At 56.0% G+C, this 14,652-nt stretch overlaps 1 protein-coding gene across 1 annotated transcript; it reads right to left on the minus strand.

The window, feature by feature from the left end:
• Window positions 1-1,760: 1,760 nt before the first annotated feature.
• On the minus strand, window positions 1,761-13,741 carry RBPJL (recombination signal binding protein for immunoglobulin kappa J region like). The gene is made up of 12 exons (XM_007938451.1): window positions 13,720-13,741; window positions 12,323-12,431; window positions 11,021-11,146; window positions 8,128-8,198; window positions 7,845-7,960; window positions 7,469-7,643; window positions 4,103-4,240; window positions 3,585-3,694; window positions 3,171-3,323; window positions 2,355-2,510; window positions 2,138-2,241; window positions 1,761-2,034 (listed from the first exon to the last, which is right to left on the minus strand). The coding sequence occupies exons 1-12, from the start codon at window positions 13,739-13,741 to the stop codon at window positions 1,761-1,763; spliced, it is 1,554 nt and encodes a 517-aa protein (XP_007936642.1).
• Between the last annotated feature and the right edge of the window lie 911 nt (window positions 13,742-14,652).

Genomic DNA, 14,652 nt, shown 5'->3' on the forward strand with positions numbered 1-14,652 from the left:
TTCATGGCTAGGCCTGGGCTTTGATGTCTGGGACTCCTGTGCTGTGAAATGGCAGAGAAACTTCTTGAGGGCAGGGCTAAATGGGCCCACCTCCTCATGGGATGGGCTAGGAAACACCTCTTTGGCCTCCCTGTAAGAGGCTTCTGGCTTGCACATTACCTGGGGATGGGGGGCTCATGCCCTCCTGAGGTGGGCCCACTTTGTGGGGACATTTCTCATTCAACTTGTTCCCTGCATTCCTCAGCCAGAATTCACCCTCAGAGCCCAGGAGGGACTTTAACAAGACTCTGCTTTACCTAGTCACCTGGGTTTACTTAGCCCAGACCGTGGGGAGCCTAAAGAGAAAACCCCATTTCCTCTCCTCTAGGAAACATGGCTTCCTTTTTCTTGTGGGGCTTTCCATGTTCTGGGGGAGGAGATTCACAGGAAATGAGCGCAGGAGGTTGAAGGCCTGACTGCATTTCAGCCCGGTCCCTCCCATTCAGCACCACCAGGGGCTTCAGGCTGCTGACACCCGTGGCGGCCATCTTGGTTCCAGCGACCCAAGCGACTGCCTTGCTGTTTTCTTTGCTTCCTGTAACAGTCAGATGAGGCAGCATGGGCGGACTCTCTCAACCAGGTTGCTGCCCGTCCCATGCCAGGAGTCTTGAATGGAATTGTCCCGGGAGTCTTGTGTGGGCCTCCGGGCCTGAGGTACACCCCTGCTTGGGATGAAGGAGGAGCTGGCAGGCTAACTCACTCCCAGGATTGACAGGTGGCCTCAAGGGCAGGAACAGAGGCTCAGAGATGCTGGGTGCTTCTGAACCTTGCTTCCTTTCCCAGAAAGGGTTGAAAAAGTAGGTTTACTGCTCCACCAGACTTGTGGTCCCTTTTTCTCTTGGGAGGGAGGGGCAAGCAGGGGTTGGTGAGGAGGATGGGGAGGTGTGTGCTGGGGAACCACCCTCCTTGAGGGGGTGGTCACACACATCCACCTCTTGCCTCAGGCAGGGTAGACCGCAGGCAGCAGAGGGATTCCTGGTCCTCGGGCAGGATTTATCTGGACCTGGGGAAACAGCTCCTGGTGCAAAAGTTGGACAGCAAGACCCGACCACTGTCTGGCCACCTGCCCAGCCACCAAAACTGTGGGGCAGAGGGTGAACAGATACAGAAACAGTGTGCCTGGCTCTGGCCAGAGGGGATACACAGAGAAGTGGGTCCTGGGCTCGGGGTGGAACCCAGTCCTCCAGGGTAGGGCCCTCTCACTACACAAGGGATCTAGTCCTCTACACGGCTCCAGGGGAGAACCAGTGATCTAGGGGGGACCCAGCGTCCAGGCAGGACCTGGCACTCCAGGCCATAGCAGCCGTGTGTCCCTGCCTGTGCTTCATGGTGGCATGTGGGAACCGACACAGATGCCTCAAAGTCCATGTCCCAGGCTTGGCTCCTCAACGTGTGTGAAATGGTGTGCAAGACACTGAGAGAATTGAGAGAGACAAAGATGAGGGACAGTGACACAGAAACAGAGATGGAAAGAGAAGAGAGAGAGAGAGAGAGAGGCAGAGACAAAGATGCAGGAGCCACCACTGGGTACAGAGAATATCAACCTGTGTCCTCATATCTAAGGAGAAGACAGAGTGACCAGTGTAAGACCAGCAGGGTCGGCTTTCTACCGAGGGAGGCTTCCTCTGCCCAGGTTTCAGCAAAACAGGACGCTGTGCCTAGGACCCAGAAAAGTGACCCCACAGAGGGCCGGGCGGGCCTCAGCTGGGCGTCCAGGCCGTCTAGGCCTGGATGAAGAGGTGGAAGTTGGTGCGCGTGAACTCGTGGTGGATGCTCTCCAGGAGCGCGTCGGCGTCGGCGGCCGGCTCAGGGGCGCCCGGGGGTGCCGGCTGCACGCTGTACTCCGGGGTGTAGGTGAAGGAGAAGGCGCTGGCGTAGAAGAGCCCGTCGGCACGCACCAGGCTCACGGGCACTGTCATGGGCGTGCGGAGCCAGCGCCAGTCGCTGCCGAAGGCGGCCATGTCGGGCACCACGCACACCAGGGACCTCGGGTTCCTGGGGTTTGCACACAGGGTTAGGGCTGTGGTGACGCCCTGATGACGCGTAGGACTCCTGTCCCGGGGGCCCAAGGGAGGCTGCCGACCACCTGCACACCTACCTGTACATGGTTTCGGCCTCCACATCCCCAAACCACACCTTGAGCCCGGCGTGGAAGTTCTCACCGTGGAGTTCCAGCGTGGCCACGTCTCCCCCACCACTCAGCTGGGGAAGGATGGCGACGCAGGAAAGGAAGGGTCAGAAGCCTGCTGGGCGCCCCCACCAGCACCCCCACCCCTGCACAGGCAGGGCCCAGGCCCGCCGGCGCCCGGATCCACCTCCAGGGTGCTGATGAGGGGCACGGGGGTGACCGGCTCCCGCGTGCGGGCCAGGCTGGTGCTGAAGGAGAATTCCACCGACTCAGTGCCGATGATGGTCCAGCAGGAGTTGTCGCTGAGCAGCGCCCGGTTCGCCTCCTTGGGGCAGGGGGAGGCCTGGGAGGAGAGCCGAGGGGATGCGCATGCGCTTCAGGTGGTGGCCTTGTGGGGGGGGCTGGGAGTCGGGGGGGGGCAGTCGGCAGAGCAGCTGAACTTCTCTGACTGCTGGCTGCACCAGTAGGTTCCTAAAGGCCTTATTTTCTTAGGATTTTAGAGTTTTAGTTGAACATTGGGCAATTCTCTGCAGTAACAGTCTATGATTTTAATATTCTTTGGGCGGGAGGATTGCTCAGTAACGATCATTGTTATTTTCTCTGTATTATGTAATAGTCTGTGACTTAATATTCCTTGGGGAGTAGTAGTGCACAATAAATATAATGACTATTATTTGTATCTTCTAGATTCTATGTCCTAACGTGCCATGCTTCTAATAGTCTTTATACAGTGCTCCCCAATAATATTCCTTCTTATTCCTAGTTACACGCTGTAACTCTCCATGGCAACATTCTGTTATTCTCTGGGATGCCTCCTGCTCCCATTATCAGTGTTTGCTCCACATTTCACACCTCTGTCCTCTGGTCTGTGATGCCAGCACTCGGTAGGAGGCAGTCGTGCTCCCTACGTAGCAGCTACGGCGCTGCTGCGGCTGATCTGACCTTCTTTGCTTCTCCGCGTTCTGCCTTCCCAGGATGCTTCGTGCTAACAGTCGTTTCTCACCTGGAATCGCACCACCTTCTCTGTGGCGAGGCACAGGTAGGTGCCAGCGCCCCCTGGCGGGCCCCCTGGGAACTGGAACGCACACTTGTGCAGCTGGGAGATGGGTTCGTCCACGTCCAGCAGTGCACACTGTTTGGCTACCTTGCGGATGATCTGCAGCGGAAACGTAGTAGGAAGAGTGGCGCCAAGGGGCGCGCATGCCCCGCCAGCCGGCGCGCTGCTACTCTGATAGCATTTCGGCACAGGGTGGGTCCCCTACCCTGTTTGCTCCGCCCAGCCTCCCAAGCACTGAATGTCCCGAGTGATAATGGGTCTCCTTGCCTTAGGTCCCCGCTTCAGGCCTGCCCATGTGGGTTATACTCGGCGTGAATCTGGGGGGGGGGGTGTCTCCCAGTACCGTCTCCGTCCCCATACCATAGGAGGTAGCGTGGTGCCGGTGAGGGTGCAAACCAGCTGCACGAGCGAGCCATAGCGAACGTAGCCCTCTGGAGGCGGGAAGTCCCCTTGGGGACAGCGCTCATCAGCTGAGGTTGAAAGAAAGAAGGGGAGGAGGATGCCAGGGGGCTCAGGCTTCTGCCCTAAACCCGTCCCTTCTGCCTCTGGCCCCACACACATCACATATGGGCCTTCTGCTTAGGGCTGACACTCGAAGAAACGGGTGGGACTGAAGGTTTTAATACTGAAGGGATCATTTGTGACCATCCCTATAATGACTGATTCCTGGAGTCGGCTTGGGGACAGGCACTTGAGCTGAGAATAGGGGACAGGACATGTCTGTTGGAGTCAATCCTGGCTCCCCGGGGCCTTTGGCATGTCTGCTTGCATGGCTGAGCCTCAGTGACTGGGGCCACATTGACCTTCCTTTAGGAGCTGTGGTGAAGATTAAGCTAATACATGTGAGGGGCCCTGTCGGGGCCCGGTGGTGCCATTACCCAGGTGCAGCGTGAAGGCAGCCCACTGGCGCGCACTGGCCACAAAGGCCCCGTCTTCCACTGAGAGGTAGCGCGTGGAGACCGTCTGGGAGCGCAGGCGGTTGAAGAGGGAGACCTTCGAGCCCGAGGAGATGCACACTGTGAACGGAGTTGGAATTAGTGCCTTCGCCAAGCTTGGCCCCCTGGATTTACCAGTTTCTAGCCAGCTGATAGTGCCACTGGCCTAGACCCCTGGGCACTCGGATTCCACAGCTATTTATTTGTACATTTGCAGCCCTGCTTCCACGCCTTTGTCTGTTTCTTTTGGTCACCTGGGTATCCTTCAGTTTAACACACAGGCTTTTATTCACTCAGTGTGTCTTTGGAGCTGGCACTGTTCTGGACACAGGACAAAGGGTGAACTAGACCCAGCTTTTCTTTGAAAGTGGGGGACCCTGGTGGCACAATGGATAAAGTGGTTTTGGTTGCTAACCAGAAGATTAGCTGTTCGAACCCACCAGCTGCTCCATGGGAGAAAGCTGAGGTAGTCTGTTCCTGGAAAGGTTACAGCCTTGGAAACCCTATGGGGCAGTTCCACTCTGGCCTATAGGGTCATTATGAGTTGGAATCAACTCAATGGCAGTGGGTTTTTTTGGCTTCTCTGGAAGAGTTCACGGTCTTGGAGGGAGACAGGAACATAAATATAAAATTTCAATATGATATGGTAAGGCCTGACAACCCAGCAGGGCTTCCTGGAGGAGGTTATACTCTCAGTTGAGACATGAAGTAGGTAAGGAGTTGCAGAAGAGGCTATACAAGCAAAGAGCAAAAATCCAGTGCTACTGGATTGATTCTGACTCACAGTGATCCTATAGGACAGAGCAGAACAGCCCCATAGTGTTTCCAAGGCTGTAAATCTTTATGGAAGCAGGCTGCCTCATCTTTCTCCCATGGAGGAGCTGGTGGGCTTGAACCACCATAGCAGCCCAATGCTTTAACCACAGTGCCACCAGAGCCCCTAAGGAAAGACCAGGTAGTGTGAAACAGAAGTACAGTACTATTAGGGCTTGACATTTCTCTCTTTTCAATCTATCATGCATACTCATTAGACTGTGATCACGTGGGGAGAAAGCACTTCTTCCTCTCTCCCTTCACAGTGCTAATCGCTGTGGGGGCTCACCTTATACTTAGCCAAGTTCCCATCCATTGAATAATGACTGGTAATGCACCGTATGTGTCAACTCATTTGATTTGCTCAACAACTCTCTAACATAGATAGTACTAGTTCCACTTAACACAGAGGGACTTGCTGAAGATCACACAGCTAGCAAGTGGCAGAGCCAGCATTCAAACCCAGACCGTCTGGCTCCAGAATCTCTGAACCATCACACTAAAGCACTTATTACCCCTCCCTGACCCTATGGCCAGTGAGAGCACTGCTTGGATCAGAGGCATTCTATAAGGGCTCTAATAGACAAGAATGTGTACAAAGACCAGGAGGCTGTCATTTGAACAGAACAAGGGGACACTGCATGGTTTAAAATTAAGAACAGTGTGCATCAGGGTTGTATCCTTTCTCCATACTAATTCAATCTGTATACTGAGCAAATAATCCAAGAAGCTGGACTATATGAAGAAGAACAGGGCATCAGGATTGGAGGAAGACACAATAGCAACCTGCGATATACAGATGACACAACCTTGCTTGCTGAAAGTGGGGATGACTTGAAGCACTTACTGATGAAGATGAAAGACTATAGCCTGCTGTATGGATTATACCTCAATATAAAGAAAACAAAAATCAGCATAACTGGACCAATAAGCACATGATAAATGGAGAAGATTGATGTTGTCAAAGATTTCATTTTACCTGGATCCACAATCAATACCCATGGAAACATCAGTCAAGAAATCAGATGTCGTATTTCACTGGGCATTATCTGCTGCAAAAGAGGTCTTTAAAGTGCTAAAGAGCAAACATATCATTTTGAAGACTAAGGTGCACCTAACCCAAGTCATGGTATTTTCAGTAGCCTCAATATGTATGTGAAAGCTGGGCAATGAATAAGGAAGACTGAAGAAGAGCTGATGCCTTTGAGTTGTGGTCTTGGCAAAGAAGACCATGGACTTCCAGGAGAACGAACAAATCTGTCCTGGAAGAAATGCAGCCGGAATGCTCCTTGGAAGGGGGAGTGGCCAGACTTCGTCTCACCTACTTTGGTTAGTTGTCAGAAGGGACCATTCCCGTGAGAAGGATGTCATGCTCAGTAAAGTGGACAGTGAGTGAAAAAGGGGAAGGCCCTTATTGAGATGGATTGATACAGTGGCTGCAATGATGGGCTCAGGCATAGCTAGGATTGTGAGGATGGTGCACGACTGGGCAATGTTTCGTTCTGTTGCACAGAGGGTCGCTATGAGTCAGAGCCACCTTGATGGCACCTAACAACATCAAACAGGCAGAAAATAAGTGTGATATAGGGGTAGAAGCTGGAGTACAGAGTCCCATTGAGACCAAGTTCAAATCCTGACTGGGCCACTTGCTAGCTGGGCAATTGTGGCAAGCCATCTGGAACGTGAAAGGCACTTGGTAAACGTCTCTTAAATGAATGGATGGATATTCCAAACCTCTCCTCGTCTATAAAATAGGCACAGTGCTAGAGCTGCCTCACAGGGACATGCAGGCATCAGACAGGGCAGTGCCTGTGTGTGTCTGCCAGAGGATGGCACAGGCGATGGCAGTGGTGGTGTTGGCCCTGTGGCTCTGGCATATTTCTTCTTGCACATTCTTAAAGCTCCCAGCCCTGGGACTTGCCACTTGACAAGACAGGCCTTATCCCAAACTGTCTCTGACCAGTTAGGTGGTCTCTCTCCCCTGCTGGGCTGTGCATTCCTTTAGAACAGACACCCAATTTATTTCATTGTTGTTGTTGTTATGTGCCATGGAGTCAGACCTGACTCATAGCAACCCCTCCTTGGGTTTCCGAGGCAGTATCACTACGGAAGTAGATTGCCCAACCTTCCTTCCGAGGAATGGCTGATGGATTTGAACCACCAGCCTTCTGGTTAGCAGTCAAGTGCCTTAGGCACTATGCTACCACAGCTCCTAAGAACACCTAATTCAGAGCCGGGCACACAGGAGGCTCAGGAAATCATTTCCATGTAATCCTCTCCGCCCTCTTATCACCCACCACTTCTGAACCACTTTTGTCTGCTCTGGGCCCCCAAATTCCCACCGGCAGCTCCCATACCCCCTCCCCTGACTCCGCTCCTCCCTCATCTCAGACAGCTCCTAGCCCTCCCCCGTCCATTCCACGGTCCAGGCCTTCCGCCTCTCCCAACCTTGGCGACCCCGGGCCTGTCCCATCGCCCTGCCCCGCCTCCGCTCACGGTCGGTGTTTTTCAGCGACTGCTTCTTCTGCGAGGGCTTGGAGATGACCTTAATGAGGCGGCTGTGGAACGTGCCCAGCTCCTGGCCCCCGCGGAGCACCAACCGCAGCACCAGCCGGAAGTGCTTCCTCTTGTCCACGTCCGAGATGAACAGGGTCTTGGCACAGCCGAATTCCTACAGGGCTCAAGGAGAGGGGTTGGAGGGAGAGGGGACCGCTCATTTCGGCCCCCTCGCAGCGAGAGGACCCACCCTCCCCGCAGTGAGCTGACGTCCGTCCCAGGCCTCGCTGCTTCTCCCTTCCTGTCTCTTGGCCCTCCTTTCCAGGGAGAGACATGGGTGGGAGCAAGAACGCAACCCTCTCCCAGGCGCTCTCACCCTGGAGTCTGGCTGCTCCTCGAAATTCAATTTCTGCGTCTCGGCGGCGCTGCCAGACGCGCCGTCCAGCCCCATGTAGCCGCAGACGGTGGGACCTGTCTCTCCTGCCTGCTGGGCTGGAAAGGGATGCGAAGGACGCAGGTGCCAGGCAAGCCTTGTTCTGTCCACCAGAGGGCGCGCAAGCCTGCGCCTGCGACCGCCGGGTTCCCAAGCCTGACTGCGTGCGCCTCCCCACAGAGCGAGGCGGCTGGCAGCGCTGGGGCTCACTCAAGTGTGTCCTCACCTTGGCCTTGCACTGGCTTCACCCTCCAGCCAGGACCTGCCAGGTAGACACAGGGCGGCGGGCAGAAGAACCTGCGGAGACAGTGAGCACTGGACTCATGTATCCATCAGCACTTGGCTGTCTCATAACCATCTCAAAGGTAGCACAACCCAGCAGAAAGCTTGATTGGCCTTTTTACCCCACCCCAGGCTTCTCTAAGACAGTGACCCCCTCTAACATCCACCTTTATTTTTTCACTCCTCTCATTCCACCCACTAGGAAGTCCTACTCATTCCACAATCAAAACATATTTGGAAGCCTTTGGCTTCTTACCGCCTCCATCTTAGAACCTCCATGGGTGCGGTCACTAGGGTTGGAATCACCCAGTGCGGGAACTCAGGGTGTCAACCCCCACTCCGCACTGTGGGCGGGACCGACCAGTAACCCCATCCCCACCCCATCCCCAGAGCAGGGCCAAGGCTGCACTGAAGGCCGGGTCCCCCCTACCCACCCCAGCCCCTTCCCCTGAGGCTCCTAGAAGCTCCTTCCCTCTCCCACTGGCCCAGGCGAAGACACCCCTCCTCCGGGCCCACTGGCTGGCGCTGCAGCCCGCCCTCACCCTGACTAGGGGGCACTGTGGTGATTTAGGGTACTGGGTGACGGTGACACCCCCTGCCCCTGCAGGGCCTCGGTCTCTGGGGTCATTTTGGTGTCAACTCCCTAGTGATGCCACTCACTTCCATCACCTTTTTCTTAGTTTTTTAAAATATACTAAATAAGCCCTCACTAAAAAAACAGCCACTCCTCGGAAGGAAGGTTGGGCAATCCTACTTCCGTAGTGATACTGCCTCGGAAACCCAAGGAGGGGTCGCTATGGGCCGACTCGATGGCACACAACAACAACAACAACAACAACAAACTCATTAGCATAGTGCCTAAGGCACTTGACTGCTCACCAGAGGGCTGGCGGTTCAAACTCACCAGCCACTCCTTTGAAGGAAGGTTGGGCAATCCTACTCCCGCAGTGATACTGCCTTGGAAACCCAAGGAGGGGTCGCTATGAGTCGGGGCCGACTGGACGGCAAACAACAACAACAACAAACTCACTGCCTTCGAGTCATTTTCCTACTCATAGTGACCCCTCCTTGGGTTTCTGAGGAGATATCTCTACAGAAGTAGATAGCCCAGTGTTCCTTCCGAGTAGTGGCTGGTGGGTTTGAACCTCCAGCCTTCTGGTTAGTAGTCAAGTGCCTTAGGCACTACGCCATCAGAGGTCCCTTATAAGCCCTAGGTGGCGCCAATGGTCCGTGCGCCACCGCTAGGCTAAAAGTCGGCACTGCGGACCCAGGAACCCACCCAGTGATAACGTGGAATAAACGGTCTGGCAATTTGCTTCTGTTAAGATCACAGCCAAGAAAGCCCAGCGGAGCAGTTCTAATCTGTAACGCGTGGGGTTGCCAGAAGTCAAAACGGACTTGGCTGGCAATAACAGCAGCAAATATACATATAACATTTGTCATTTCAACATTTTTTACACGTGCAGTTCAGAGACATTAATTATATTCATCATGTTACGCAACCATCAACACTAACCATTTCCAAACTTTTCCATCCCCCTTAACAGAAGCCAGCCCCCTCCCCTGAGCAATGAGTCCCTCTTTCCCCCGCCCTCTCACCCCTGGTGACCTCTGATACACTTTGGTCTCTACACATCAGTCATGCTACGCGTCTCCTATCAGAGAGGTCATATTCTATGCTTCCTTTTGCCACCATCTTTTGCGGGGACCACTACACTACATCAGCCTTCCAGCTGGTCTCTCTTCCCTTCCCGAACCGTCCCATCTGTTTTGCACATAGCAGTCCCAGTGCTTTACAAAAGCATACATCAAATCACAGCCAAAGAGGTTAAGCTGTTCAGCAGTTATTTTGGGGGGACATGCTCATCCCCTCCTCCTTGGTTTCTACTGCACTCTCCTGTTCTATTTCCTTTCTAACACTCAAGGCACTCTCCAGATACCTTGTTTACTAATTTGTGGTGGATGTTGTGTGCTGTAGATTCCGACTCCTAGCAACCCTACAGGACAGAATAGAACTGCCCCATAGGGTTTCCTAGGCTGTAATCGTTATGGGAGCAGATGGCCAGGTCTTTTTCCCTCAGAGTCACTGGGTGGGTTCAAACCACTAACCTCTCAGTTAGCAACCAAGCACTTAACCAGGCTCCTTGTTTACTGTGCTGGGGGGAGTTTATTGTCTGTTTCTCCCATCCTCGAATTAAAGAGCTCACGTGAACACTTTGAATTCAAATTCTGGTGTCAGCGAAGCCTACTGAATATACCATGGGCTGCCAGAAGAATGAACAAATCTGTCTTGGAAGAAGTACAACCAGAATGTTCCTTAGAAGCTTTGGACATGTAATCAGGAGGGACCAGTCCCTGGAGACGGACAATATGCTTGGTAAAGTGGAGGGTCAGCCAGAAAGAGGATGGTCCTTAAGGAAGTGGATTGACACAGGGGCTGCAATAATGGGCTCAAACCAGCCCTGCCCCTGAGGATGGGGAAGCGCTGAGAATGTGGCATTCTGTTGTAGGTATAGCCACTACGAGTCAGAAACGACTCGAGCGCACCTAACAACAATGAGTGGGCACTGTGTTTTGCTCACTGTGCCCAGAAGGGCCCACAGTGCCAGCTACATCATAAGCACTCAGTAAGTAGTTGTTGAGTGAACCAATGAATACGTGAATGGCGGCTGGAGATCCCCAGAACGGTTCTGCAGAACAAAGCGGGATCCCAAGTGGTGGTGATCCCAAGGCCAGTAGCCAAGGCCCCGAGGCCTCCCGGGGGCCTAAGAGGCACTGAACATCGAGGAAACACACTGGCTGAGGGCCGCGGCCCCGGAAGCCTGCCAAGCACCTACCGCTTCTCGTTTCCGTACGATTTCTGCGCCACCTTGGCGTGCAGGATCCGCACTGTCTGCTCGCACTGTTGCTGCAGACATCGACGCACGCCTTCCCGCAGGGCGGCGGCGCCCTCTGGGGATGACCTGGGAGTGGGCGCAGGAGCGTCAGAAGCGAGCCGGCACCGCGCCCTCGGAGCGCAGGTGGGATGAAAGGAAGCTGGGGACTGTGGGGTGGGGCGGGGGGGGACTATGCGGGCGACTCCGGCTCTAAATATTTGGGCTACGCGGTACGCAATGAGGCCTCCTCTGAGCCCACCGGGACCACCCAGGCGCCTCTCGGCGGGTCTGGCTCCGTTCCAACTGCAGCTGGGCTCAGGGCACCAAGGCTGCACCTGTGTAGCATTGGGGGGCGGGGTTTGTGGGGCCAGCGGTCTCCCCGCACCTTGAAGGAACCGGGTTGGTGGAACTTTCCCACTCTGGCGGGGTGGAGCAGCGCCTTTGCGGGCCTCGCCGCCCAGCGCGTGCTCTCCGAATCAACCCCCTCACCCCAAACCGTGTCCTCAGGACCCTGGGGAAACACTTGAGTCTTTCTGGAAGCAAAGCGCTCCCTTCCGTCCACGGGAGGGGGCCCGTTGGTGATCCGCCTTCGTTAGCTTGGCCACGCGGCCTCCCTCGGCGGAGGGAGCCAGGCCAGAGCCTAAGGCGCTGGTGGCGTCTCAACTTGGAGGCTTCGGTGGGTGGGAGCGAGTAGGCTCAAGGCCTAAGTCACTGCAGGAGACGTGTCCGGAGTCCGGGATGAGAGAGACTGGGGGACCAACAAGTGGGCCCGGGGAGGACCTCGAACCTCTTGACGAGCGCGCTCTACGTTCTTGGCAAGCCCGGGGCCCGGGTCTCCCCCTCACTCCTGCAGGCAGCAGCGGCGGCCAGAGCCGGGCGCGCCCTCGGACGCAGGGCCAGGCAGCCGGCGACAGCGCCAGACCCCGCTCCGCCCCTTGGGGCTCTCCTCAGGGAAGCGCCTGGGAGCCTTCCAGCGCATTCCGGCTGCGCAGTGTCGCCGCCCCAGCCTCGCGCTGCAGCCGGATTCCGGCCGCGCGGCGCGTGTCTGCGGCCCCCGGGGCTGGCGGGCCAGGGGCGCTAAGCTGGCGCCGCTCGCCCCGCCCCAGCCCTCCGGCGAAGGGCGGGGGTCGCTCCCTGAAGTGGGAGGGGTCGCAGCCGGCGCTCCCCTCCCCCCCCGCCAGCCTGGGTTAAATGTGGCCGCCGCCCCCGCCCGCTCCAGCGGCTTGGCGGTCCCCACCCTCGACCCGCCGCCCGCGCAGTTACCTGGTCCAAGTGCCGGGGAGGCTCCGCCCGTCGGCTCCGCTCTGCGGCCGCGCCTCGGAGCTGTCCCGCAGGCTCAGGTGAGTCAAAGGGCCTGGGGGCGCTGGGGGCCCTGCGGTGGAGCAGGGGTGAAGCCAAACCCGGCGACCGCATTGACCGTGCCCCATCCGCCGCTGCGCTTTCTTTTCCCACTTCTGTGGGGACGTTCCTAAATTGAGCCCTCTTCTGCGAGGCCGCACAAACTAGGGGCTCGGTCTCTAATCTCATCCCTCCAGATACCCCCGGAACGTCTCCAAGGAAATTGGTCCGCCAACTCTTGAGGAATTAGTCAAGACCTCCTCCCCCCAGTCCACGTTCTCCACCCTAAGGACATCTGTGAGTCTTTCACTTCAACGCAAGGATTAATCCCTTAGAGGGGCTCCTCTTTCCACTGTCATCCCTGCCACCTAGCTGCTGTGTGACCTTCGCTGAGCCATTGCCGTCTCTGAACCTAGTTCCTTCTATAGGAAGGGGGCTGGGGAAAAGTGATGGCCTTTGAGGGAGTTGCTATTTTGACTTTCTGGGACCCCTAGGGCGGGGCGGGGCGCCAGGTGTGATGTCGGCTCAGGCCAAGAGGTTTGGGGGATTCAGAGGCTTCCGCAAGCAGGAAAGGATGGGGTGCTGGCCTCGGCTCCGGCCCAAGTCCCCCGCAGCTGGCACCTCTGGCCTCAGTTGCCCTCCCTCGGGGCTCTCAGTCTGCCCAGAGGGATTTGTGTTCCTGGACCAGGCCCGGAGGCGAAGGAGGCGGAGCGGCAGCCGGACGGAAAGGCCGCCTGCAGGGAGCTGCGGGCCCGACCCTGCTTAGAATAGGCCCTTTCACGGGATTGGGGGTGGGGCACGGCTGCGGTTGGGTTAGGGGCAGCGGGCCCCCTCTGCCAAGAAACTGCAACAGGAGAATAGTTAAAGCCAAGGAGAAATGGGGGGAGGGGGCAAGGGAGTGGAGTGGGGTGGGAGGAAGGGAGTGCATGGAAAGAAAAGAGGGCTCGTGATGCCAGTGATGCCAACGGCTAAGCGCTTGGCTGCTACCCGAAGGTTCGCAGAGCGACCCCCGCGGCGGATCTGCGATAGAAAGACCTGACCATCTGCATCTGTGATGATTACAGCCAAGAAAACCCCACAGGGCAGTTCTCTGTAACGCATGGGTCGCTATGAGTCAAAACTCAACTCGAGGACGCCTAATAACAAAAACAGACTCCAGGCAGCCCAGGAGAGAAAAACGGGAGCCAGGCGTTCCAGGGTCTAGTTCTGCCTTAACAGCTCGGCGCGCCACCTTCGGAGTCTCAATTTTCCCATCCGTACAATGGGGGTCCTTCGTGACTTTGAAGGAGGGTCTCTGGGGCCACGGGAGGGTGAGCGCTCACCTGCTGCCCCCACAGGGTCCATGGCCAAGCTCTCCGGACTCGGCCGCTCGCTCGCTGCCCTCTGGCCAGTGCCACCGTCCCCAGAACCCTGCGCGCCCTTGCGACCCGGTCCCTGCGTCGGATATATCCTGCCTGGGGCCTTATCTCCAAGGCCCTGGGGCTCCCGGCACTCTGTTTGCTCTGGGCAGGGGCACCTGCTGGGCAGCTGTGAGCTTCCCACGGGGCGCTGCCAGGCCCGGGTAGCGCCCCCTGGCGGCCTCTCCTGAGAGAGGGTCAAAGCCCTGGCCAGCCGGGCTCCGCCTTGCGAAAGGGAGGGCCGTGCCCGAGGCCTGCACTTGATGGTGTGTGTGTGGCTGGGTTGGTGGTGTGTGGTGTGGTGGTGGTGGTGGTCACCATGGTGAGGACAGATACACAGAGGAGCCTTATGTGAGAAGGTGAGAGTGTCGAGGTCTGCAGAAGTTAGCCTCCATCGAGAAAGGAACTCTGAGCGCCCTTGCCTAGCTCTCAAACTCCAGTAGGCATAAGACTATCATGGTGCAACCACTTCCTCCTTGTGTGGATTTGGGTACTGGCAGTTAACTGTCCTGAGCCTCAATTTGCCCATATGTATGTACAATAGGAACAATGACAGTGTTAGCCGCATAGAATTGCTGAGACGGTTATAAATGTCACACTCTATGAAAAGCTTTTAATACTTTGGGTGACATTTTTAAATTTTGTAGTTTGACATATTTGTTTATTTATTTGTATATTCTGCAACACCACAAAGTGGAATTTCTTCTGCTTCCCAACAATCGCACTGTGACGAGACTTGACTATGAAAAATTTCAGATACACACAAAAGCAGGAGAGATTAGTAAAATAAACCCTTGATCAAAATCATTATCATAAATAAATAAGCCTGGATCCTCTTTCTCCTGAGTGCCCATCGCT

Source organism: Orycteropus afer, unplaced genomic scaffold, assembly GCF_000298275.1.
Source record: "Orycteropus afer afer isolate SDZICR_OR568_19922 unplaced genomic scaffold, OryAfe1.0 scaffold00049, whole genome shotgun sequence".
In the NCBI taxonomy this organism is placed as follows: domain Eukaryota; kingdom Metazoa; phylum Chordata; class Mammalia; order Tubulidentata; family Orycteropodidae; genus Orycteropus; species Orycteropus afer.

Excerpts from the sequence above, each read along its gene's own strand:
- RBPJL (XM_007938451.1), bottom strand. The coding sequence starts at position 13,741 with ATGGACCCTGTGGGGGCAGCAG. Across the intron at positions 2,511-3,170 it reads AGAAGGTGGTGCGATTCCAG|GCCTCCCCCTGCCCCAAGGA; the intron begins GTGAGAAACGAC and ends CTCTCCTCCCAG. Across the intron at positions 2,035-2,137 it reads GAGGCCGAAACCATGTACAG|GAACCCGAGGTCCCTGGTGT; the intron begins GTAGGTGTGCAG and ends TGCAAACCCCAG.